The sequence below is a fragment of the Mauremys mutica genome, chromosome 17 (genome assembly GCF_020497125.1).
Source record: "Mauremys mutica isolate MM-2020 ecotype Southern chromosome 17, ASM2049712v1, whole genome shotgun sequence".
Classification (NCBI taxonomy): domain Eukaryota; kingdom Metazoa; phylum Chordata; order Testudines; family Geoemydidae; genus Mauremys; species Mauremys mutica.
This window is the reverse complement of record NC_059088.1, coordinates 25,109,356-25,132,459: the sequence shown is the minus strand read 5'-3', so window position 1 is coordinate 25,132,459 and position 23,104 is coordinate 25,109,356. Positions and strand designations below refer to the sequence as shown.

General features: G+C 54.2%; 1 protein-coding gene across 4 annotated transcripts in view; it reads left to right on the top strand.

The window, feature by feature from the left end:
- SEMA4A (semaphorin 4A) overlaps positions 1-23,104 on the top strand; it is a 42,902-nt gene that overhangs the window by 8,508 nt on the left and 11,290 nt on the right. For 2 of the 4 annotated variants that reach the window (XM_044991575.1, XM_044991576.1), the window contains exons 2-7: positions 4,005-4,167; positions 15,637-15,796; positions 20,102-20,262; positions 20,682-20,744; positions 21,688-21,786; positions 22,666-22,777. In XM_044991575.1, the coding sequence (XP_044847510.1) occupies positions 15,703-15,796; positions 20,102-20,262; positions 20,682-20,744; positions 21,688-21,786; positions 22,666-22,777 (529 nt within the window). In that variant the 5' untranslated portion in view covers positions 4,005-4,167; positions 15,637-15,702. Of the gene's footprint in view, positions 1-4,004; positions 4,168-13,013; positions 13,420-15,185; positions 15,494-15,636; positions 15,797-20,101; positions 20,263-20,681; positions 20,745-21,687; positions 21,787-22,665; positions 22,778-23,104 lie in introns of those variants that run through there. The other 2 variants (XM_044991574.1, XM_044991577.1) reach the window with 2 other exon arrangements.

Below are 23,104 nucleotides of genomic sequence, written 5' to 3'. Positions count from 1 at the left end.
AGTGGCAAATCCATAAAAAAACTCCCCAAAAACCCCCAGCCAGGCCGGTCAAATACCAGCTAGGTGAAACCCTAGTTTTACATCCTCCCTGTAACAACTGGTGCTAGCCACTGTCAGAGGGAGGATCCTGGGCTAGGTGGGCTTTGGGGCTGATCCATTCTGGTGGCGTCTGTGTTCTGATGAGGTTCTATGTCCCGTCACCCCTTTGACACCACGGTCCGTTCCTTTGGGACATCAGTCCTAAGGCTCCTGCTGAAATCCATGGGAAGACTCCCCACGGACTCCAGTGAGCGTTCGCACCCGGCCACTCCACTCGGCTCTGATCTCCACGCTGCTTTGTCAGTTTCCTGCCTGTGGCCGTCCCTCGTGATCCTGCGTGCGTGGCTGGCCCCGACAGGGGATGATGGATCGCATCTCCCCACCGCTAACCTGCTGTGTGGGAGAAGGCTCTTTCCGGTGGCTGCTGCATTCTTTCTCACTTTGCTGTTATTAAATGAAGGGGGAAGCCACAGGCGTGTCGCCAAGCCTCCCGCGGGGGAGCCTGTCACTAGCACCAGCATAAATCGGCAGGGCCTGATTCTCCATGATGCTGCTGCTTGCACGGATGTGAAGCAGGTGTGAAATGCTGCCGGATCAAAGGGATCGCATGTTTCTCTCATGTTGCACTGGTGTGAGTGAAGGCACAACGTGCCAGGCAGTGGAGAGCCAGGCCGGCTCTGACGGGAGGGAGAGGGGAATGGGGCTGCATGGCTCTTGGGACTATTCTCCTGGCAGCACCTTGGGCCCAGTCCTGGTTCACACTGCAGCTCCTTTGCACTGCCAGAGTGGTGTGAAGGGACACCCCTCCCTCGCCCCCCAGCTGCCGGCATTGCCAACTCCCAGGGTTTCACCGCGACTCTCGCGATATTTGGTGTCTTGCTGCAGACCCCAGTTCCCAGAGTTGCGAGAATCCAGCACACTCCAGGTGTGCGTTTAGTAGGAAAAGTAAGTTCCTAGCTCTCGTGGTTGCAGAGGAAAGCTTGAAAACGTGACCCGTGCAAAAGCCAGACGACAAATGAAAAGAACTCCAGATGTATAAAATCTCAAGGGTTTTTTAAAGCCAATCCCATGTGTTTTTGGAGGCCTGGCTTAGGATTTTTTGTAACACTTGGGCTTGGCAGGATGGGCCTTAGTATGAATAAGCAGCAGGCCTGAGGTTCTGAGTGTGAGTGCAAATAACTGCAGAATGTGCAAGTTTTGGAGTGGAAAAGAGTCTCTCTCTGTTAAAAAGTGTTGTGACGGCCCTCGGGTCGGGCCACAAGAACTAGGCTAGTTCACTTTGCATGGAGGATCTCTCAGAAGCAGGTCGGTGCTGGAGAGTGATTCAGCAGATAGCACATGCTTCCCTCTGAGTCAGTGGTGAATCATAGCCCCAGCTTCCAGGCACTGTTTTCAGTGATGAAGAGCAAAAGTCCAGACCATTTGTGGTTATAAAAGATTCCCCGGGGCCGCCTGACCAGCTTGTGAAATCCTTGCCACACTCCTAAATTCCTAAATTGTTTTTCATGTACTTTCTTAGACTTTTGGGCGGTGTTACTGTGCGCTGTTCAGACAGCTCCCATGTTCCAGGCCAGAGGTGGCTGCATTTCAGTGACGGAGACTGGTGTTATTATCATCATTGATTACTTGTATTGCGGTAGCACCTAGGAGGCCCAGTCATGTGCCAGGCGCTGTACAAACATTGAACAAAAAGATGGTCCCTGCTCTGCCCTCGCAGTCTTAGTCTGTGAGACACATGCAACTGCACAGCCTGTTTATCCTCTGTTTAGCAGAGCTGCGCCCCCCCCCCAATACCCTGGATCGAAAGACCCATCATGCTAGGGTCATCTGATCCTAAATTGGTTATCCTGATCCACAAGATACGATGCTATACAGACCACAGGGCGCCATGGGATCCCTCAGGCTGAAGGGAGCTATCTAGACCGTCATGCATTTCCACACACGCCGTCAGGGCAGGCAGGTACGTTCAGTCTGGTTTTTATTTTGGATGAAACGGAGAAAGGACCAAAAAAACCCCACAATCTCCATGGGAGGAAGAGCACGGGGTGCGTGGGCTGCTCCAGGAGGGAACCCGCGGTAGCTGCCTCTCTGAAATGTAAAGGGCTCGGACGCTGAAGGCCAAGGCATATACTTCCCTACCCACTGGGTTCCTAAGCTATTATCTGTCCATCCATTGTACGTTTATGGCCCCTGTTACTGCCGCATCTAATCTGAGCACCTCACCGAGGACAAGACGTGGCGACAGCTTGGTCTTGGACGCCTGCATGTTAAAGCAGCATTAGTGCTACTGAAATAGGGATGTGTGCTTGTGCGGCCGCCGGTGGGTGCGTTAAAAGGTATATGGCAGTGGGGGAACCGCTGCTGCCAGCTTCTCCTTTTGTTCTGAGAAGAAGAACAGCAATGACTCAGGCCGGATGTGTCTAACCCAGCCTCGTGCCCGACGAGGCGCTACAACCGCTCTAGACAGGAAGCGAGGGTGCCTGTCTAAATGCCATCTGCTGCGGTTCGCTCTCCCGTCTGAGCACCTTTCCTTCTCGTCACCTGTCGTTGCTCTCCACGGCCCGAAGCAGGTGCAGGTTTTGCTCCGCTTGCCACTGACATGCAGCCACCTCTGGGGCAGAGCGCGGCAGCAGGTCTGTGCCCGCAACGATGCACGAGCTTTGCGGTGTTCTTTTGTTTTCTAAAGGAAGGGAAGCGAAAAATAACTTCCTCCACGGAGGCTTTCGGGGGGGATCTTTGCACAAGCAGAAGTGGAGTTAGCAGGACTCATCTAGGGGGGCCCGAGTTATGCTCTTTAACTGCATGGACAGAGGGCTACGTTACAGGCCTTAACTGGGTGAAAGCTGAAGTCTTCTCTAGCCAAAGCAGGCAGAGTCCGGACAGGGGCAGTGCAAACTGCCCCCAGCTGGCACAGGAGGCCCCTCAGCTCTCTTCCTTACGCTGCAAGGTGCTTGGGGCGAGGACAGCCGCTTTGGGAGGTGTTTGTACAGCCTGCAGCACGGAGGGACCCTGGCAATATGGATAATAGCCTCGCTTGGATTGCAAGCTCCCTGCGGCAGGGGCTGTCTCTTTGGTTTGTGTCTGTACAGCGCCTGGCACGGCAATACAGATAATAACCGCCCTGGCTGGTCGCTGCCATGCTGGACTTTATTGGAACCAACAGTCCAGAGGCCCCATCTCAGCTCCCTTCCCCGATCAAATCACACTCCCTGCCCTCTGATCCTGCAAAACGGTGGGCACCTTCCGCGTGGCACTTCACCGTCTCAGCACCTATTGCAACCAAAGGCCAACCTGTCTGAGGTCAGCAGGGACAGGATCGGGCCCCAGATTGCCGAAGATGGAGGGGGGGAAGGGAGAAAATAACTAACCCAACAAACATGTAAAGGGCCCGATCCTGTGCTCGCGCGCTCCCCTGGCTTTGCTATTCCTGATTTACACTGGGGCAAACGAAAGCAGCGCAGGGCCTCGCGGCTCATGCAAAATGGGTGCAAAACGCTACGGGGGTGCCAGTGCCGAGCGCTACCGGGTCAGCGTGGTTGCGATGTGCACGGGGCTCAGTGGCTGCGTGCTGAGCAGAGCCCCATTGCGCTGAGCTGCTGGGGCTTGGCACCTGCTTAGCCTGGGCTGGGGCTGGGGTGGGGGGGCTGGTCTCGGTGTCGATCAGGAGTAACCCCACTGATGTCGATGGAGTCACAGCAGAGCAACACCAGGAGCAGGCCCATGAGGCACCAGGCAGGGCGGCCTCCCGCCACCCGTGGCCTGGGGGATCCGTCCCAACACGCGATGCCATGACCCCTGGTCACAGACAAGCCAGGCGGGCGCTCAGCCTTATGACTGCGGCCTGCGCGTGAAAGCTGGGGAAACCCACAAGCGCCAGGGTGCCACCGGGTGCGGGGCGGCTGGGTTTCCAGACAAGGGGGTGGGACGGGGAAGGACTGACTCGTGATGCGTGTCTTACTCTCCAGCCAGGCCGTGCCGCCCGGGGGAGAGGAACTGAGCCTTTCCACTGACCCCAGCAGCTCAACTGGATCCCAATCGGAGCCGCACGCAGCTTCTTCCTGCTCGGCTGCTGCCTGGGTTCGGGTGTGCGTGTCAGTCGGACGCCAGCTGTAGCTGGCTCGCTGGGAGGTAAGCGGTAACTATGGCAACGCGAGGAGGGTCCCCAGCAGGCTGAGGAGGGATGCGCGTCTGGGAAGGGATTTTCCTCCTCTAGATCGCAGGGAGCAGCCTGTTCCGAGCAGGTTGGTTTCCTCGCGCCGGGCGCTGCAGGGAATCGGAGCTAGGAGGGGACTGGGCGGGGGTTGGAGGGAGAGATCTGGGCTCCTCTCGGCTGAGGATGGAGGACGAGCTGTGAGTACCCAGGTGCCAATCAGGGGCAGGTAAGACGGTGATGTTCTGTATTGGGGGATGACGATCGGGGGAAGGGGGGCTGTTTGGGTGGGAGCTTCTGAAGACAGCAGGTAACGGGGGGAACCCACAGCTGGCTTTTTCCAAAGGGTTTCCCGGCTGGGGAATTCATGCCGCGAAGAGCGTCGGCGCCTGGTTTCCTCCAGGAAAATCCCAGCTGCTGAAACAATGAGGAGCCCGGCGGTCAAACACGCACGTCTCCAACAGGGGCACCGCTCGCGTTAGCCGTTAATCGGGGAGCGAAACGAGGCGCCTGGGACCTTTGGCTAAGCCGGGCTCCGTTGTGCATTCTGGCCGCGCCTCTCTAGGGAGTTCACCGGCAGCGCCAGGGTGGGAAATCCAGAGCTAGACCCGCCGATGTGTTTTACACGCCAAGCCCGCGCCGTTCCCCGATCGGCTTGTGTGGCCGCCGGGCCTGATCCGCAGCTGGTGCAAATCGCAGCGCCTCCATTGACTTCGGTGGAGCCACCTCGGTGAACGTCAGTCCGTGGCTTATAAATTCACTGCAAAGGCATGAAATAACGCCTGCCCAGCGGGGCTGTTCTCAAGAGAGAGAAAGCAGCCAGCACTGAGGGTTTTCTTCTGGAGCCCGACGCTGTGCTCGGTAATGCACTAGATGCAGAGGAAAACAGGTGGCGTAAAGCTGCCAACTCCATTGAAGTCACTCGAGCTGGGCCGCTGACTCCAATGGGGCGACACTGATTACCGCTGGCTGGGGATCTCTGTCCCGCAGGGTGTCGAGTGGAGCATTGGAGCCTATGGGAATGGAGGGAGGGCAGTGCCGGGGCGGGCCAGGACTGAGAGAATGATACAAATGCAAACTCCCCCGAAAGAGTCTCGGCTCTGTGAGCCAGTGAGTCAGCTGGTGTAAATCAGGGTTGCTGCATTCAGTTCAGTGGAGCGATCCCGCTTGGCCGCAGCTGGGATCTGGCCCGTTGACTCCAATGGAGCCACGCTGAGTGGCAGCAGCTGGGGATCTGGCCCTGCATGGTTTGTGTTGGGTGAACGGTTGTGTGGGGACGCTGGGCTGGGAGCTGGGCTCGGCCCGGTGCAGGGTGAGGGTTAAGGAGGGACAGTCGGATGGCAGGACTAACAGAGTGATGACCCAGAGCCCTTCGTCTCTCTCTTCCTTCTCCATTTTTCACTGAGGTCTTCGCTGCCAACAGCACTTGGTGTCACTGCAGGTGTCAGTAGCTCTTAAAGCGCCGTCTACACAATCCTCGGCGCTTTACGTCCCCTCCAGTGCATCCCCTGCTGGGAGGCTGCTCAGTGAAGAAACTGAGGCACAGCTCGGGGACGTGATTTGCCCCAAGACCACAGACAGGGAGTTGAAGCAAGAGCCAAGGGACAGAACTCAGAGGATCCTGGGGTCCCTCTCCTGAGCTCAGATCACTACACCACGCTCCTGTCTTTCGCCCTCTCCCAAGAAGCTTTGCCTTCTCATCTGTCAGTCTCTAGTCTGGAAAAAAACTACTAGGCTGGGAACGTAGGGCCAGAACCCCACCTGGTGTAGAAGGACATAACTCCATTGGAGACACCGGGGCCAGATCCCTAGCGGGTGTAAACAGGCAGCGCTGCATTGGAGTCAGTGGCCTAATATTTATTAGATAGACAATGTAATCTTCATTGGGTAGGATGGAGGAGACCACAGCTGGAGGGATATGGATAGATAGAGGGTAGATAGATATGGATGCATACAGTTGAATGGATGGATAGAGCGGCATGGATGGAAGGATATGGATGGATAGATACGGATGGATGGATACAGATGGATGAATGGATAGAGGGGCATGAAGGGACACAGATGGATGGAGGGATACGGATGGATGGATAGATGGAGGAATGGAGGAGCTTGTTTGGTGATAGATTGATCAGGTAGCTAGGAACCTAGGGGGCTGCTGCCTTCTCTGGGAATCACGGGTCAGCGGCTGGGAATTACCTGCAATGCTCAGACAGGGTGGGTCTCTCCTCTCCATCTCCTCCAGATGAGTGTCTGTAATTCTCCGCTGAGGCTGGCTCCACTGGGGTTTGGGGTGCGCACAGCTGTGCTGCTAGCTCGGTGATAAAGAGGGCCGGCCAGATCATCTCTCTCTGGCACTGGTGGGGAAGGTGGGGAGAACCAGGAGAAGAACCCCCTGCTGTTATTCTCCATGGGAGGCTGGGCAGGCAGCGAGAAAGCACCGGCTGCTTTTATTCCCAGCCTAGAGACCTGGAAAGAAGCTGCTGTTTCCCACCCGTTGGAAAGCTAAAGCCAGGGGTGGGGGCAGGTAGCGAAAAGCCATGCTGGTCAGCTGCAGACCCGCAGGTGCCGGCATCAGGCTGCAGCAGATCCACTGATCTGGGAGGAAGGGCAGCCAGGGAGGAGGAGGGAAGGGGAGGAATCTCTCTCTAGGGGGCTGAGATTTCTTCCTGTGCAGAGAACCCAGAACCCCAGTCCCCCAGTGAGTGACGTGTGTGCATTCATTTTGTGCGGGTCCCTCTTAACCCCGAGGCAGCGCATCCAGCGGGTAGCGCTACATCATGTAATGCCAGTATAAAAGGCCCCTAGAATCGGGAGGGGTGGGCATTAACCCTTTCTGCCTCTCTGCAGCAGTTTCCTGTCACTGTCGCGGGTTCCCTCCCTGCAGTGGATCTGAGAGGGATCCAGGCGATTCTGGACTTTGAACACCCCCAGTCTTTCGAGGGTGTTTGGGATGCAGAAGCTTTCGTCTTAAACTATCTTGAATAATTTTGTATCAGCTGCAAATTTTGCCACTTCATTTCCACTCCCTTTTCCAGATCATTTAAGAGTATATGGAACAGCCCTGGTCCCATTACAACCCTTGAGAGGATCCCGCTGTTTACCTCTCTCCATTGTGAAAACTGACCATTGATTCCTACCCTTTGTTTCCCATCTTTCAACCAGTCACTGATCCATGAGAGGACCTTCCCTATTATCCCACGATTGCTTAGTTTTCTTATGAGCCTTTGGTGAGGGGTTTCTGAAAGTCAAAGTACAGTATATCCACTGGATCATCCTTACCCACCAGCTTGTTGACTCTCTCAAAGAATTCTAATAGATTGGTGAGGCATGATTTCCCTTTACAAAAGCCGTGTTGACTCTTCCCCAACAAATCACGTTTATCTATGTGTCTGATCATTCTGTTCTTTACTGGAGTTTCTATCAGCTTGCCCGGTATTGAAGTTAGGCTCACCGGTCCGTAATTGCCAGAATGGCCCACAGAGCCCTTTTTAAAAATTGGCAATACATTGGCTTCCTTCCACTCATCCAGTACAGAGACTTGTTTCAGAGAAAGGTTATGTACCACAGTTAGTTCTGCAATTTCACATTTGAGTTCCTTCAGAATGCCTGGCTGAACACCAGCTGGACCTAGTGACTTATTGGCGTTTAATGTATCCATATGTTCTAAAACTTCTTCTGTTGACACATCGCTGTGGGACAGGACTTCCGATTTGTTGGCCACAAATTTGATGATGTGAGTAACTCCCTCACATCCTCGTCAGGGAAGAGAGATGCAAAGAAACAATTTACCTTCTCTGTAATGGCTTTGTCCTGCTTGGGTGTTCCTTTAATACCTTGGTCATCTAGTGGTAGGGTGACCAGATGTCCTGACTTTATAGGGACAGTCCTGATTTTGGGGGCTTTTTCTTATATAGTCTCCTATTACCTCCCACCCCCTGTCCCGATTTTTCACACTTGCTCTCTGGTTAGTGGCCGCACTGCCTATGTGTCAGGCTTTCTGCTTCTGATGTATTTAAAAAAAACCAAACTCTGATGGTTAGCTTTTGTGTCTAAAGTTGCTTCTCAAATTCCTTCTTGGCCTGCCTTGTACTTTTCCACGTTACCTGCCGGAGTTGATGCACCCTCCTATTAGCCTCGCTGGGATTTGATGTCCAAATTTTAAAGGGGGCCCTTTTGCCTCCAGTGGCCTCTGTTACTCAGCTGCTTCGCCGTGGTTGCATGGCCTTCGTTTGGTCCTCTCACTGTCTGTTCTGATTCGGGGGGCGTGCGCCTCTGTTACGGTGGTTTTAAGGAGCCCTCATGCTGCTTGCAGGCATTTAACCCTAAAGCCAACTCCACACAGGTCAGGGAAGCCACCTGTGTATGGGGGATTCTTGGGGTGCCTCTTCCACCCCCTTTAAGGGGTCCTACTGTCACTGAGGACCAAACCTCCACCCCCACCCCCATCCCTCTCCATTTGTGGCTCGGGACCAGCGCAGAACAATGGGAATAATTTAAACCTCCCTGGGGCCTTGTTTCTCAGCCAACGGCTCCAGGGCAGAGTAACCTAGTTTCTGTGTCACAAGGAGCTTTCTGTCCTGGCCGAATAGCGAATGCAGGGGTCCCCCCCTCCTTCCCAGCGTTCAGACAATGCGCTCAACCACACACATCCCTGCGATCGGCTCCTCAAAGGGGAACGCTGGCCCGCAGCCGTTCTCATGTCAAAGCCAGCCAGGGCTATATGCCCCTTTCCTGGAACCGCTCCTCAGAGCCTAACGAGCTGCTACCAGGCAGGTAAGCAGGGTGCCTAACAGGCCTCGATCCTCAGTCGTTTCCTTCTGATCCGTGAAGGGCATTTCCCATCAGGGGCAGCGAAAGGCTGAGCAGTGTAGTGTGTAAGAATGAGGTAGTGCCCCTTTAAATAGTGTGTGAGCCCCAGGGTGGCGCTCCTCCTGTTCTGTGCTCTAGAACCCAGCTGGTATGCAAAATGATTTAAAGAGACACAGACCAATTCTGCTACACCACGTGCAGAAGGGGAACAGCCCGCTTGTTCCTGCTCCGGACGGATGATCTGAGGTGGAAGCATCAGACCCGATGCCACGGAGAGGCATTTCATCAGGGAAGTGGCTGGGATCTATAGCACCCCGGGGAAATGGCTGGGAATGGGCAGCTCCAAACAGTTTTGGCGCGGTGGAGGGTGAAGGAGAAGTGCTGTGCCTTCATGGCTAAGGGAGAGCGGGGATGGATAAAGAGGAACAAACAGCTGCCATCGATGATAATAATGCTGATTGGACTTTGCAAGTGGGGGTTATTTTCATGCAAGGATCTAAAAGCGCTGCCTAAGGGTAAGAATTCTCCCCCATTTTATTAGGGGAAACTGAGGCACTAAGCTTTTTTTAATGTGGTCTAGTGCTTGGAGCAGAGGATTAGGAATCAGGACTCCTCACTTTCCTTGTGGTTAGAGCAAGGAGGATGGGCGTAAGGGATCCTGGGTGAAGCTTTGGCTCTGGGAAGGGAGTGGGGTCTAGTGGTTACAACAGGGAGCTGGGACTCAAGACTCCAGGATTCTACCCCTGCCTCTGGCAGGGGAAAGGCATGAGAATCAGGACTCCTGGGTTCCATCCCCAAGTCTGCCACTGACTCACTGTGTCGCCATGATCAGGTCCCCACCTCCATCCAGGCACGTGTGCGTAACACTGGTGAAAAAGAGTTCAAATGGGCGGAATGAAAGTTAAAGGTGGTTTGCAGCTGTGTTGGCTGGGATTGGTTTGATCCTGGGTGTAGCTTGCAACAGTCTCCCAAGGCAAGGACTATGAGCTTGTGCTGCCAAAAGATAAGGAGTGAGATCCTGGCTGCCTGGAAGTCAGTGGGAGTTTTGGGACGGCGCCGGAATCCCACCCGGGGCGTCTCCCGACCTGAATGTTCTCAGATCAAACAAGACTTTTTGTACCTTTCCCACCAAAACCCACCGAGTCTTGTTAAAAGGCCCTTACGGGGTTTGAATAGCCTAATGCTGGCTTCCAGGAGCCTGCTCCCTGCCTCCATTTCCCCGCCTGTGCATTGCAACGCTAATACGGCTCTCCCACACGCACATGTTGAGAAACTTGCTGACTTTCTGAAATGACAGAGGCCAGGGAATGGCCAGGGATCATTATGGGTGTTGGGAAAGTAATGGTGCTTTATAGCTTCTAACTGAGGCCTTTTGAGAGGTTGGATGATCCCCATTTTACTCCCGGGGAAACTGAGGCACGGAGTGGTGACATGACTATCCCCCGGCCACAAAGCAGCAGACTGGCCAAGCCAGGCAAAGAACCTAGGAGTCCTGCCTTTCATTCCTCTGCCTTAACCACAATGTGATGCTTATTATGCAAGAAAATCCACGTTCCAGCTGTGTTTTGCTAGACCAAGATGGTTCTTCCCATGGGTCTCAAGAGAGAGGGCCTGGTTCTCATTTACACTGGCTATTACTAGTAAAAAATCTGTGTATAGAGGAGACCTAAGACCTGAAAACCAAAATATTTCAAGTTGGAAATGTTGTTGCAGTTGTATTTCAGTGGCCTCATATCCTCTATTCTTCTTTATGGGGGTGTGCTCCCTGGCCAGACTATAATGCACCAGGGCCAGGGGCTCCCATGCTAAACCCCCATGAGACACCACAGCAGTGTTTCCAAATCAGCATCTTTCAGAATTTAAATTTCTGCTGAAAATTGATTTCCTTCCCACCCCCTTGTGGGGAAAAAAATTCCCAATTGTTTTCATTCAGCTCTAGCGAAGGAACCTTAGTGCCAATAAGAATCAGGCCCAGGACTGGTCTCGATCGAACAATCATGCCAAGGCTGCAGTGGCCCGCAGTGCCACGGGCTGGGGGTGGAGGAGTTAGCTGGCCACACCCGCTGCTGGGCAGGTGTCCAACCCTGGATTTGTTTCTACAGGGTGGTTTTCCACCCTTCTTCTCTCCAGCCCTTTTCCCAGTTTCTTCTTCCTGTTTAATTTGCAGCTGGTGACAGATCCAGCTGTTGCAGCACACGCCTCAGCTGGGCGAATAGACAGGTTCACTCCAAATCACACCCCCACACCTGGATGCTCTCCCAGAGCCCTTGGGTGCAGCAGAGGCTCTGTAGATATCTCAGGAAGTGCTGCAAAGGAGCTCTGATCAGGGTAACAGCAGGGCACTGCTGGGCAAGGCAAGATCCCACTGGCCTGAGCAGTGTCTGCCTCCTCCATCACAGACCGAGCACCCGGATCAGCTCAGCTGACTCATTGAAACCCAGTTCTTGGGAAAGGGGTGGTTCCATTTTATGGCATCTTGCAGCACACCAGCAATGGCTGAGTGGAAAGGGAGTGAGGTCCGGGAGCCAGGACTCCTGGGTCCTGTTCCCAGCTCTGGGGAGACTGTGATCCACCAGTTAGAGTGGGTGAGGACTCCTGCCTTCTGTGCCCTGTTCTGGGGAGGCATGCTTAGCCAAGCAACAAAAAGTTGGGACAGCTGGGTTCTCTTCCAGTCTCTGGGAGAGTCTTGTCTAGTGGTTAGAGTTTGGTGGACCAGTAGCCTGTCCACGTAGGTTCTAGTCCCAGCTCCTCTTTTGACTCTCTGTATGACTTTGAGCATGTCGAGGCATGACTCTGTGCCTCAGTTTCCTTATCTGTAAAATGGAGCTAATGATCCCTGCCTCGAGAACTGCTGAGGGTTGTCAGCTAGTGGTGCCTTTTCGAGAAAGGCCAGCAGCAAACCCCCTGGTACAGCTGTCCATACGCTCCTGGTAAAGGCTTTGGGTGGGAGATGAGTTAAACTCCAGATGTGCTTAGACAGACAGCTTGTAAATAACAGTGTAAGTGCCTGGTGGAGAATTGGGAGGGGCCTGGGCTTATGTGCTGGCCTGTTAGTGTTAATACAATGGTCGTAATTAACCATAAATACTTATGGGTAGCGTATCAGAGCCTCACAGTAGTCGGCTCACCCAGGGTGAGGGATTTTGTTACTTTGGATGGGTGAGTAACATTTCCCACCATCATGTCTAAGGCTAGGTCTGTCCCCGGGGCTGCTGCCGGCACAGCTCTGTCACTCAGGGGCATGAAGAGGTGAGATCCCTGAGCAGCAGAGCTGTGCTGGCAGGAGCCGATGCAGCTATACCAGCCCAACTGCACTTTGTACTGGGATAGCTTATTTTGCCCAGGGTGGGGGGAGGGGAGGGGTGGAATAAGCTAGGCCAGAAGAAAAATCAGCTGTACTGGTACAGCTGCATCCGTTCTAGGTGCGTTTTGCCTGGGTAGACCTGGCCTAAGACTGGAGAGATTTGGTTTCTGGCTTGATAAACATTCATTGTGCAGCTGATCGATGCTTCGCGGGGCTGTGTTGGCAGTCGCTGACCCTCAGAAGTCAAGCACCATCATTATCCCTGTCGTACAGATGGGGAAACTGAGGCATGGACTGGCTATCCCTTGCCCCAGTTCACACAGTGGCAAAGCTGAGAAGGGAGTCCAGGAGCTGCTAGTTCCACTCTACCCACTAGACAACATTCCCCTCCCAAGGTCAGGAGTAGAACCCAGGGTTTCTGACTCCCAATGCCCCCCCAGCTCTAACCACTAGACACCACTCCCCATCCCAGGGTCAGGCATAGAACCCAGGCGTCCTGACTCCCAGTCCCCCCACATTAACCTCTAGCCCACATTTTCTCCCAGAGCTAGGAATAGAACCCAGGCATCCGGGCCCCCATTCCTGCTCCATCCGCTGGGCCACGCCACCTCCTTTAAAAGCTCTTGTTTCCTACCGAAGCAACCACCCAAGGAAGCTGCTTCCTGCCTGGCTGGGGGGAGCGGGGGAAGGTGCCTGGAGCTGTCAGGACGTGTCAGGAGGCTGGACTTTCTGGTTCCCTGACTCACTGTGAATGACACTGATCGAGCCGTGCCCTTCCCCTCCCCAGCCCAGGCAGCTGCCAGTGTGAGCTGGAGCCTTGAAAGAGCCTCAGCTCCCCGGCCCTAGTGCTGGACAGGAGCCCGGGAGGGGAAGGAACCGAAGCCGGGGCTGGGAGCAGAGCGAACCCAGGAGCCAGCCCCTCCAGCTGGAGCTGGGCTGGTCATTCCAATCCCGTGGGCCCCGAGGCCACCCCAGGACGTCTCCGATGGGCACCGGGCAGCGAGTCCATCCACCCAGCGCTGGGGGGATCTACCGGGGGCTTAGCTGCCAATGGCTGATGCTGGCCGAAGGTCTGCGCTAATTCTGCCCATGCCCTCTGACCTCAGCCCCAGGAGAGGTAATTTCGCTGGAGAACAAGCAGCCAGGGGGAGCTGGACCCAGAGCTCGGGGGGGGGGGGGGCGCTGGACCCAGGGGGAGCAGCTCTGCATTGGGTGCTGAGTGCAGAATCTCTTATACGGTAGCACCAGGCAGGGGGCTCCCGGAGGGAGGGATACAGAGGGGATTTGAAGGGGCTTCCACTCTCTGCTAGAAACACGGGGCAGGGGGGCACTTCCACAGCTGGGACTCGAAGGGAGGGTTTTTTTTCCTTTCTCCTTTTTAAAAATCCCTCCTCCCCCCAGTGCACCCCCGCAGCGTCAGGCACTGGGTCCTGTCCCTCGCTAGCACGTGGTCTGTGTGTACGGCTTGGGGTCTGGGCGTCGCCTTCCTGGTCTACGGGCCAATCCTTGCTGGCAGGAGCGCCCCGCAGTCAGTGCAGTTACCCCAGGGCTGCACTTGCCCCCTCCCCCGGTTTATTAGCCGCCGTTTATGCAGACGAGAGAACAAGGTTCAAAGCTGCAAGACGGGGTGAGGCTGCCACTCGGCAGAGTAACAAACAGCTCAGGCCGGGGATGACCTCTCTTGCCCAGAGCCGGGACGGTAGGGCCTAGCCGGGGCACTGGGGGTGGGCACTGAGGCATGTTCCTGCCCTGCCTCCGGCTGCATTTCAGGAGTTGGGGAGGTTCTAGGAGAGGCAGGGACCGGAGTGGTTGCGAGCACGGCCAGGGTCAGCGCAGGGTGGGATCATTTCCTGCCCCACACCTCGTCCCCAGGGGAGCCGCGCGAGCACCCCACATTTCACAACCTCCTATTTCCCCACCATTTCCAGCAACAGGTGCAACATCTCGGCTTAGCGGCCGCGGGTGCTGCAATCTGCCGGGCTGAGGAGGAGGAGGAGGAGGAAGGGTTGTGTGTGGAGCCAGCATTGGGGCCCCGCTCAGCCTGTCACTCAGCTGTCGGTGGCTTTCGAGCTCCACTCTCCGGAGCACTTGGGGAATATGCCACCTCCTGGGAGCCCCTGATGCAAATGCCTCGGTTTTTAAGGCCCGGTTTGACAAAGCCCTGGCTGGGGTGATTTAGCTGCGGGTTGGTCCTGCTTTGAGCAGGGGGTTGGGCTAGATACCTCCTGAGGTCCCTTCCAACCCTGATATTCTGTGATTCTACGACCAGCGCCCGGCAGTTCTGCTAGGTGTTTCTGAAATGCTGGGGCTGCCGGGCTCACGTGAGGGAGGGGCCAAAAGGCCTGATCCGAAGGTCCCTGGGGATGTTAGTGGAAAAGCTCCCATTGGCTTCAGCCGGCTTTGGATCGGGGCTTGGATCTGGCCCAAAAGACCATCGAGGCCAGTAACACACATTCCCCAACCCTTTGGGGAGGGCGAGTGGAACCCGGGCAGCTTGGCCATATGGTCTCCATAAAGGGCTCCCCGCCCCCGAAGAGAGCGTGAGAAGTGAGTCGAGCGACGGGGGGTGGGGATCAGGTTTCGGGAGCGAGGGGAGGGATGTCAGAGAGGGGCTCGGGATGTGGCGAGGACAGGAACGCTTTGTAAGCATCAGCTGGGGGTGGGGGGGTCTTGCCCCGGGCCCCACTACGGGAAGAATTAGTCTGGGTGTGAAGATACCACCCATCAGCACCAACCTGAGCTAAAAGAGCTGCCCCATCAACTGGCAGCAGCAGTAGGCTCTTATCTTGCATGTGGACTGGAGGGGACACGCGGGACACGCCCACCCAGCATAGGCGTGAGCTCTTCTTTGATTCCCAGAGCCCATAGAGGGCAGAGCATAAGTTAGAGCAGCCTTGAGGCTGCTCCAATTGATACAGGGGGATCCCGCACAATCCCAGAACATGAGGGGTCCAAAGGCTTAAAGGCATCTCCCGCATCCATCTTGCCCCAGCAGCAGGAGCCGAAGCGCCGAGAATCAAACCCCGAGAGGCTTCTCCTCGGCAGCTCCTGCCGCCTGGCTCAGCCTCCCAGTATCACTGTGGCCCCATCCCGGCCCCGCTCTCAGCTGGAAAGGCTGCTTTCCTCCCTGACCCTGCGGCTGCCTGCGGGGCTCCCGTGATGACGCAAAGGGGCAGAAAGCACGGTCCCTGGTGAAACATGACTGCGCACGGCCCTCTCCCTAGCCTCGCGCTTCCGCTGCAGGTGGGAGGCTGGGGCTGGGACTCTTTCATGTGGTTACCGCGCTCGTTTCAACCATCTCTTCCTCTCCCTCCCTCCTCTGCTTTCTTGACAGCTCAAGAGCTGGGGCCGGGTCCCTGCAGATTTCACCGAGGGCCTCACCCTTTGCCGATAACCAGCCATGCCCGGCCGGGCGCTCTGCCTCCTGTGCAGTTTGGTGATGCCTGCCGCCTTCCTGTGTGCAGATCTGCTTCCCAGGGTCACCTTCCCAAGAGGTGAGCAAAGGGGAGTGGGGGGGAGAAAGAAGGATGGATGAGAAAGCAAGAAAAGAGGGGTGGTGGGAAGGAAGGAAGGAAAAGAAGAGTGCAGAGACAGCCAGACGGGCCTGGACAGACAGAAGGCAGAGAGACTAAATAAAACGGAGAAAGCAAAGCGAGAGAGACCATTGGGAGGAGGAAATGAAAAAGGGGTTGAAGGAAGAGAAAGAGAGAGCTGCACCCTTCCGAATCACCCGCTGTCAGGCTCCCAGGCCCAGGGAGGGGCCCGGGGCGCCGGTAGAGAGAGAGGCTCCAGCCTGTAGCTGGGACTGGGGGGGTGAGAAATGGCCAGGAGCGAGGGCGCGCGTCTCATGTCTCCCTGTCGATGAGGGCTCTGGTCTCGGACGCTGCGTTTCCCCTGCGAGGGGAGAAGGAGATGGAGGCAGGTGCTTCGGAGGGAGGCTGGAGGCAGGGAGATGTGAGTTCAGATCCTGAACGCTACCCCCGCGGCCCAGCTTGGGGCATCGTGGGCCAAATCTTGGTGCCACCTTCTGGCAGGGCTCACCCTGCGGCTTGATCCAGTGGAAAGGCTCCTGCTGGGCTTTGGATCAGAGCCAATGGGTGCCCACAGGGCCGTGCCGAGCCAGCCTCGCTCACACGGCATCGTGACCTCCAATAGGGAAGACAGGGGCAGGGAGCTGCTTGCGGGGGCGGTGTGCCAGTGCTTGGGGTATTTGGGGAGCGGAGCCATGGAGGGGGCACAGTGAGTGCAGGGGAGCTTGCTATGGTTCTGCCCCTGCTGCTCCTCCCCAGCCCGTACAGAGAGCGCCTGTGGGCTGCTGGGACTGGCAATCCAGCCGCTATCCCAGGCTGAGGCTATACAGGACTGGCTGCCAGGACACCTGGGTTCTATTCGCAGAGCTGCCGGCTCGCTGTACCTCGGGGTTCCCATCAGGGGCAACCGCGACGATATTCACAGTCGGGAGAGTAGGAGATGATATATAGACCGAAGGAGCAGCTGTCAGCACGCTGAGGAACTGATATAACGCCCACAGGGGTCGCCAGTGGCTTGGATGGGCCTGAGTTCAAATCCCAGATGGGCCCAGTTTTCCTACCCCAAGGATCTGGCCTGGCAGTCTGACATTCTCTAGCTAGCCTGCCCTGGGCAAGAGGTCAGAGTAGATGATCACCATGGTCCCTTTGGGCCGTGGTGACGTGAGTCTTCCCACCAACTGTGGATCGGGCCCCGCTTGCACGAAACGAACGCATTCTTCCTCTTCCAAACCCAGAGGCAGTAAACGCCAGAGCTCCGGGGAATGCTTATAATTACCCCGGCCTTTGCTGGCACCCTGTGAAAACAAATTCCAGCTGCAGCCTCTCCAGCGAGCAGCCGTCTATTAAACCCGATCGCCTTTCAGCTCCTTCTGAAAAGAAAAGAAATATCACGCGATTTCCACTGAGCTGGGAAGGGACTTGCTGGGTGGGGGAGACGGACCTTATTTAGGACTGGAGATGAGAGGAGCTAAATACGGCTGACTTGGCTAGAGAGGAGAAGCATCTAACAAGCACTTGAATGTCAAGGAAACAGGGTGGTTCGAGAGGGTTTAGAAGATCCAGTCTAGGTGCTGCATAGACATGGTGAGAGACAATCCCTGCCCTGGGCATCTTATAACGTAAATAGGCAAGGCAGGTTAAGGGTGGGAGAAAGGAAAGATTGTTCACCCAGCTTTACAGATGGGAAACTGAGGCATGGAGACATTAAGGCCCAGATTCCCAAAGGCGTTTAGGCAACTAACCCATGGGAGTTAGGTGCCTAAATATCTTTGAGGCTCTGGGCTGAAGCAAGTTGCTGAAAGCCAGGAGTAGAACTCCTGAGTCCATGTCCAGCGCCGGCATTACAGAATCCTTGCTCCGAGTAACAGAAAATAAAGCAAAGGAACATTCAGGCTGAATATCAGGCTGTGCTTTCTAATAACAGGAGGCAGGGTTGTAATTAGAGGAGTTGGAATTTGTCCAGAATAAAATCATGAGCCTGCTTCTCACTCTGACTCCTTTTCCTCATTCTAGTAGAGTAAAAGGGGCCTCAGAGTGGTGTGTAAATGACATGGGCTCTCGGGTTATGCTGCCAGAGTAGTGAGAATCAGGCCTCCCCTCCCCGCCGCATATTTTAATAAAACAATTTCCCTTCCCTGTGGTGGGTTATTGAATCAAGAAGAGTTTTGCAAGATCTAATTTTATTTCACTCTTTGGTTTCGGTTTGTTTTTTGCTTCAGCTCTGGAAATAGACAAATCACCTCGGCTTTGGGGTCTAGTCAGTTTCCGTTCCTGGGGGTTGCTGAACTAGATGATCTTGCTAGGTCCCTTCCAGCCCTACAGCTCTGTGATTCTCTGGAGCTCACACACACAACTCCTCGGACGTGGCTGCAGTTTGGGATGCAAATGCCACAGGGCTTTTTTTGTTTGTTTGTTTGCTTTCGGTGTATCTAAATAAACAGTAATGGCCAGTGAAGCCTTTCCGGTGCTCTAAGGCCTTCTCTGGACACGTATTTATAATATTCTAGGCTGAATCTGCATCCCCTTGTCAAGCCTTCACCCTTGCAAAGACACTGCAGGATCTTCAATGACCACAAATGATCGGGACCTCGTTATTTCTGTCTCATCCTTCTGGCAGCTCAGCACCCCCTAACACCACGTTGAGGTGGGCCCAGAGGGGAGAGCGCCCCCTGCTGAGTCCCCACCCTGCCCCCTGCAGCACCATGCTGGGGCATTGGGGTCAGCACTGGCTCCGGGGGAAAAGCGCCCCCTATTGAGTCACCAGCAGTCGCGGCCTTTCCCTTTCCCACCCATCCTCAGCCTGCTGCTGCTGCTCTAAATTATGCTCGTCCCCCAGGCCCTATGTAGGGTCCTGCCAGACGCAGTGCCGGCTCCAGGGACATTTCCACTGCTCCTTCAGCCAGTGTTCATACAGCACATGGAGCCTGATCCAAACCCCGCTTGAGTCAATTCCTTTGATGTCAGTGGGCTGGGTCAGACCCCTAGAGCACTGAAAGTCTGTGGAATTAACATGCTACATTACATAGGCACTAAGTTGCAGTTTCTATGTTATATTACAGTATATAGGTGCCAAGTTATGGTATATACATGCTACATTACGGTATGTAGGCTCTAAGTTACTGTGTGTATAGATAGATATGCTGTGTTTCAGTATATAGGTGCTCTGTCACAGTACATGCATTTATTATTTATCTGCATTATCTCCAAGAGGCCTTCACTGAGATCAGAACCCCATTGTGCTAGGAGCTGTACATACACACAGTGAGAGCCAGGCCACACCCTGGGCTGTTTCCATACACAAGGCAAACCAAATGTGGGAGGGGAAGTGATTTGCTCCAGGTCACCCAGTGGGTCTCCAGCAGAGCCTAGATCTCCTGAGACATAGTCCAGAGCCTTCGCCACTGTACCACATACATGCTCTCTTATGGTACATGCATATGTGTTATGTTACGGCATATGGATGCTAAGTTATGGTATATACATGTAAGTTGCTATATAGATGCTATGTGACAACATATACATGGTAAGTTGTGATATATTTGCCAGAAGCTGGGAATGAGCGACAGGGGATGGATCACTTGATGATCCCCTGTTCTGTTCATTCCTTCTGGGGCACCTGGCATTGGCCACTGTCAGAAGACCAGATGTTGGGCTAGATGGACCTTTGGTCTGACTCAGTAGGGCCGTTCTTACGTTCTTATGATCGATGCTGTGTTACAACACATACGTGTTATGTAGGGTTTTGTGGGAAGTTACGTTTCTGGTTTTAGCAGGAAGTTCTGCCGTTTCAAAATTGTTTTTTGTTCCGAATGGGAATGAAACGTAGAATTTCAACAATTCCTGCTAACTGAAATTTTTTTTAAATTGTTTTGAGTCAATTGATTTTGATTTTTTAAAAATCCTATCAAATAAATTGCACAACAAAAAAACCCATAGCATTCTGTTCCATGATCAAAATGCTTTGTTTAGGTGATTTTCATCAAAAAATGAAATTCTGTGGAAATCAACGTGTTTCCAACAAAAAAACCCAAACATTCTGTTGGAAAATTTTCAACCAACTCTTAATGCTATTCTGTACAGGTGCCACTTTACATATATGGTGCTAAGTTATGGAATATAGGTGCCAAGCTATGGTATATAGGTGCCACTCTACAGTATGCGGGTGCTACATGATGGGATGTTGGTGCCTCTTTATGGTATATAGGACCCACACGTTATGGTACATAGGTGCTAATTATCATATACCAAGCACTGTTTGATCCCTGCTAGGAGACGCCCGGAGGATCCTAACCAGCTTCAGCAAGGACGGAATCTTCAACTATGATACGTTCCTCTTGAGCGAAGACGAAGGCACTCTGTACGTGGGAGCTCGAGACACCCTCCTCTCGCTCCGGGTGGACAGTGCTGGGTCCATGGAGCTGACGGGCTCAGTGAGTAGAGCTCGGCCTTCCCCAGAGAGTGGGGAGCATTTGGGCTGCAGGAGGGAGGCAAGCTGATCCCTGGGGTGGGGCAAGTGAAAGTCAGACCTGGGTTCTGGTCCCCTCCCCGTGCCTCAGTTTCCCCATCTGGAAAGTGGGGATAATGTTACTCAGGGGCGAGGGATTGTGAGATGTAATTCATTAATGTTGGTAAAGTGCTTTGAACCTTAAGCGGAAGCCTCTAGAGAGAATAGAACTGAAGAGTCTTGACTCCCTAACCCCCTTGCTCTGACCACTAGACCATACTCCACTCCCTGAGAATTTTGCTCTCAGCAGCTTCCTTTCCTTCCAGTGCACAGGCTCTTGATCTTTTCTCCGGGTGGAATCTTCCTCCCAACCTTTGAAGAGTCTCTCTCTTTCCCCCCTTACAGATAGTGTGGCAACCCGTGCCTGAAAAAAAGCAGGAATGTGTCTTTAAGAAGAAAAGCAACCTGGTAAGGAGCAGGGGAGATGCTGGGGCTGGTGTGGGCTGTATTGTGCTCCTTGAGGGCACGGTTAGTCGTGGAGGGTATATGGAGGGCATGGAGAGCTGGTGACAATGCTGAGAGGTGGGTGCTGGGGGGTGGGGGTGCTTTGTGGTGCCGTGAGAGGCGGTACCAAGCTAGGTGCAATTCCCGAGCCTGGTTTCTCACTCCCTCAGGAAGCGGTAATGCTTGCTGGTGGGCTAGGTGGTGTTCTTCTCAGGGTCTCAGCCTGGGGTCCCGGGGGTGCTGGGTTGTGCTTGATTATCCCACGCAGCGGGGTGATAATCCTGGTGTCCTGGCCAACTCTTCCTTTGCCTCCCTAACTTCCCCTTGCAGCTCAGTTCGGTCGCGTTCTTCTTCTCCTAAACCGTTGTCCAGCTGTCACGCTCCACTCTAGAGGTGGCTGTTTTTTAGGGCTGGGTGAGTGCAGCATTGCTGTGCGCTGTTGAACAGCTGTCGCATTCCACTTCAGAGGTGGATGCTGTTTAATGCTGACGAGTGGTCCCTGTATAGCAGTGCTCTGTGTTATTGATCGGCTGCTAAGTCCCACCCCAGAAGTGGCTGTATTTTAATGCTGGGTGAATAATCGCTGTGCAGTGTTGCTGTGTGCTTCTGAAGCAGCTGCCACGCTCTGAGCCAGAGGTGGCTGTATTGTAGTGCTGAGCAGGATACCTGTCTAGTGTTGCTGTGTGCTATTGAACTCCAGCCGAGTCCCACCCCAGAGGTGGCTGCATTTTAATTATGGGTAAGCGATCCCAGAGAGCTGTTGCTGGGGGCTGTTAAATCACTGCTGCATCCCACCCCAGAGGTGGCTGCATGTCAGTGCTGACCATAGTGATCCTGTTACATGCAACCTGTGAAGCAATCTGAAATCTAAGATGTTCGTTGAAGTGGCGTGTTCTTTTCCCCACAGACAGAGTGCTTCAACTTCATCCGTGTCCTGGTGCCAGTGAACCAGACTTGCCTGTACACCTGTGGGACCTATGCCTTCAGCCCCTACTGCTCTTACATTGTGAGTGTCTGGTCTGGATTGGCGGGAAGCTCTGACTGCAGAGCCTGCACAGGGTTTGGTTCAGGAAATGGGCCACGGCTCACAGAAGAGGCAGGGCTGGTGTGAGGAGAGAGGAGAGCAAAGAGGGCAGAGTCAGGAATCCTGGGTTCTATTTCCAGGTCTGAGAGGTAGTGTGGTCTAGTGGTCAGAGCGAGTGGGGGCGGAGTCAGGACTCGAGTTCTAGTCTCCATAGAAGAGGCTTTGCTGCCCTCTGTTGGCTCTGTGTGTACGTTGAGCAGCCTCTTATATTGTCTGGTTACTTATTTCCCTTTCCAAATGAAAGGCCTGGGTTTACGGGAAAAGTGGTGAGTTTACAGGAACCCCGGTCAGCATTTTCAAAAGTGGCCTCTGATTTTCTCAAGTTGCGTAACAAACAAACAAAATAAATAAATAATTAGATATGCAAAAACAAGTGCCCACTTTTGAGACTAGTTGGCCCTGTTCTTTTGGAGTCACCAGAAGAAAGAACTCATCTGAGCTCTGGCCTGGATTCTCCTCCAAAATTCAAGGGTGTCCTGATGTGGGGTTCCTGATTATTGGCGTTCCATTAGTATTATAATGTGACTTTATTGGGGTTATATTATGAATGTGGCATAGTGGATACAGCCCTGGGCTGGGTCTCAGAAGACCGGGCTTCCATTCCTGGCACCACCACTGGCCTGTGGGTAACCTTATCGGTAAAACACGTTTAATATAATAGAGAGAATTATCTTTATTATGAAAGTTGGGTTCTCCCCGCCCTGTGCCTGGAGGGGATCTGTCTCTAGACTGAACTCAAGCGACCACCATTCGGTTTGTTCTTGTTCTGCGACTGATTGATTGATTTGTAATTCCTCGTAGAATCTGGAGAATTTCAGCCTGGTTTCTGCCGGCCAAGGGCAGCCTCTCCTCCAGGATGGGAAGGGACAGTGCCCCTTCGACCCCCGCCACAAGTATACGGCCATCCTGGTGGGTGAGTATGGAGCTCTTTGGAAACCATGGGCTGTGCAGTGACTGCGCGATGGGGAGGGAGGTGGAACCCGCTGCCCTACGGTGCTCAGCCCATGGACGGTTATAGTGCCTCAAAGCAAAGGATTAGATCTTGAGCTGAATCACTTGAGTCACATCTTCGGGGCAGCAGGTCCAGGCCTGGGGCTGGCCTGAGAGAGACCTTTAAGGTCCTGCTGTCATCCTGCGATGCGGTGCTGTCTTAGAGATGTAGATTTATCCCTCAGTGCCCGGGTCACCCACTCTAATCCATCAGGATAACGAGTCCTCGCTCTGGTACTGTTCATACAGA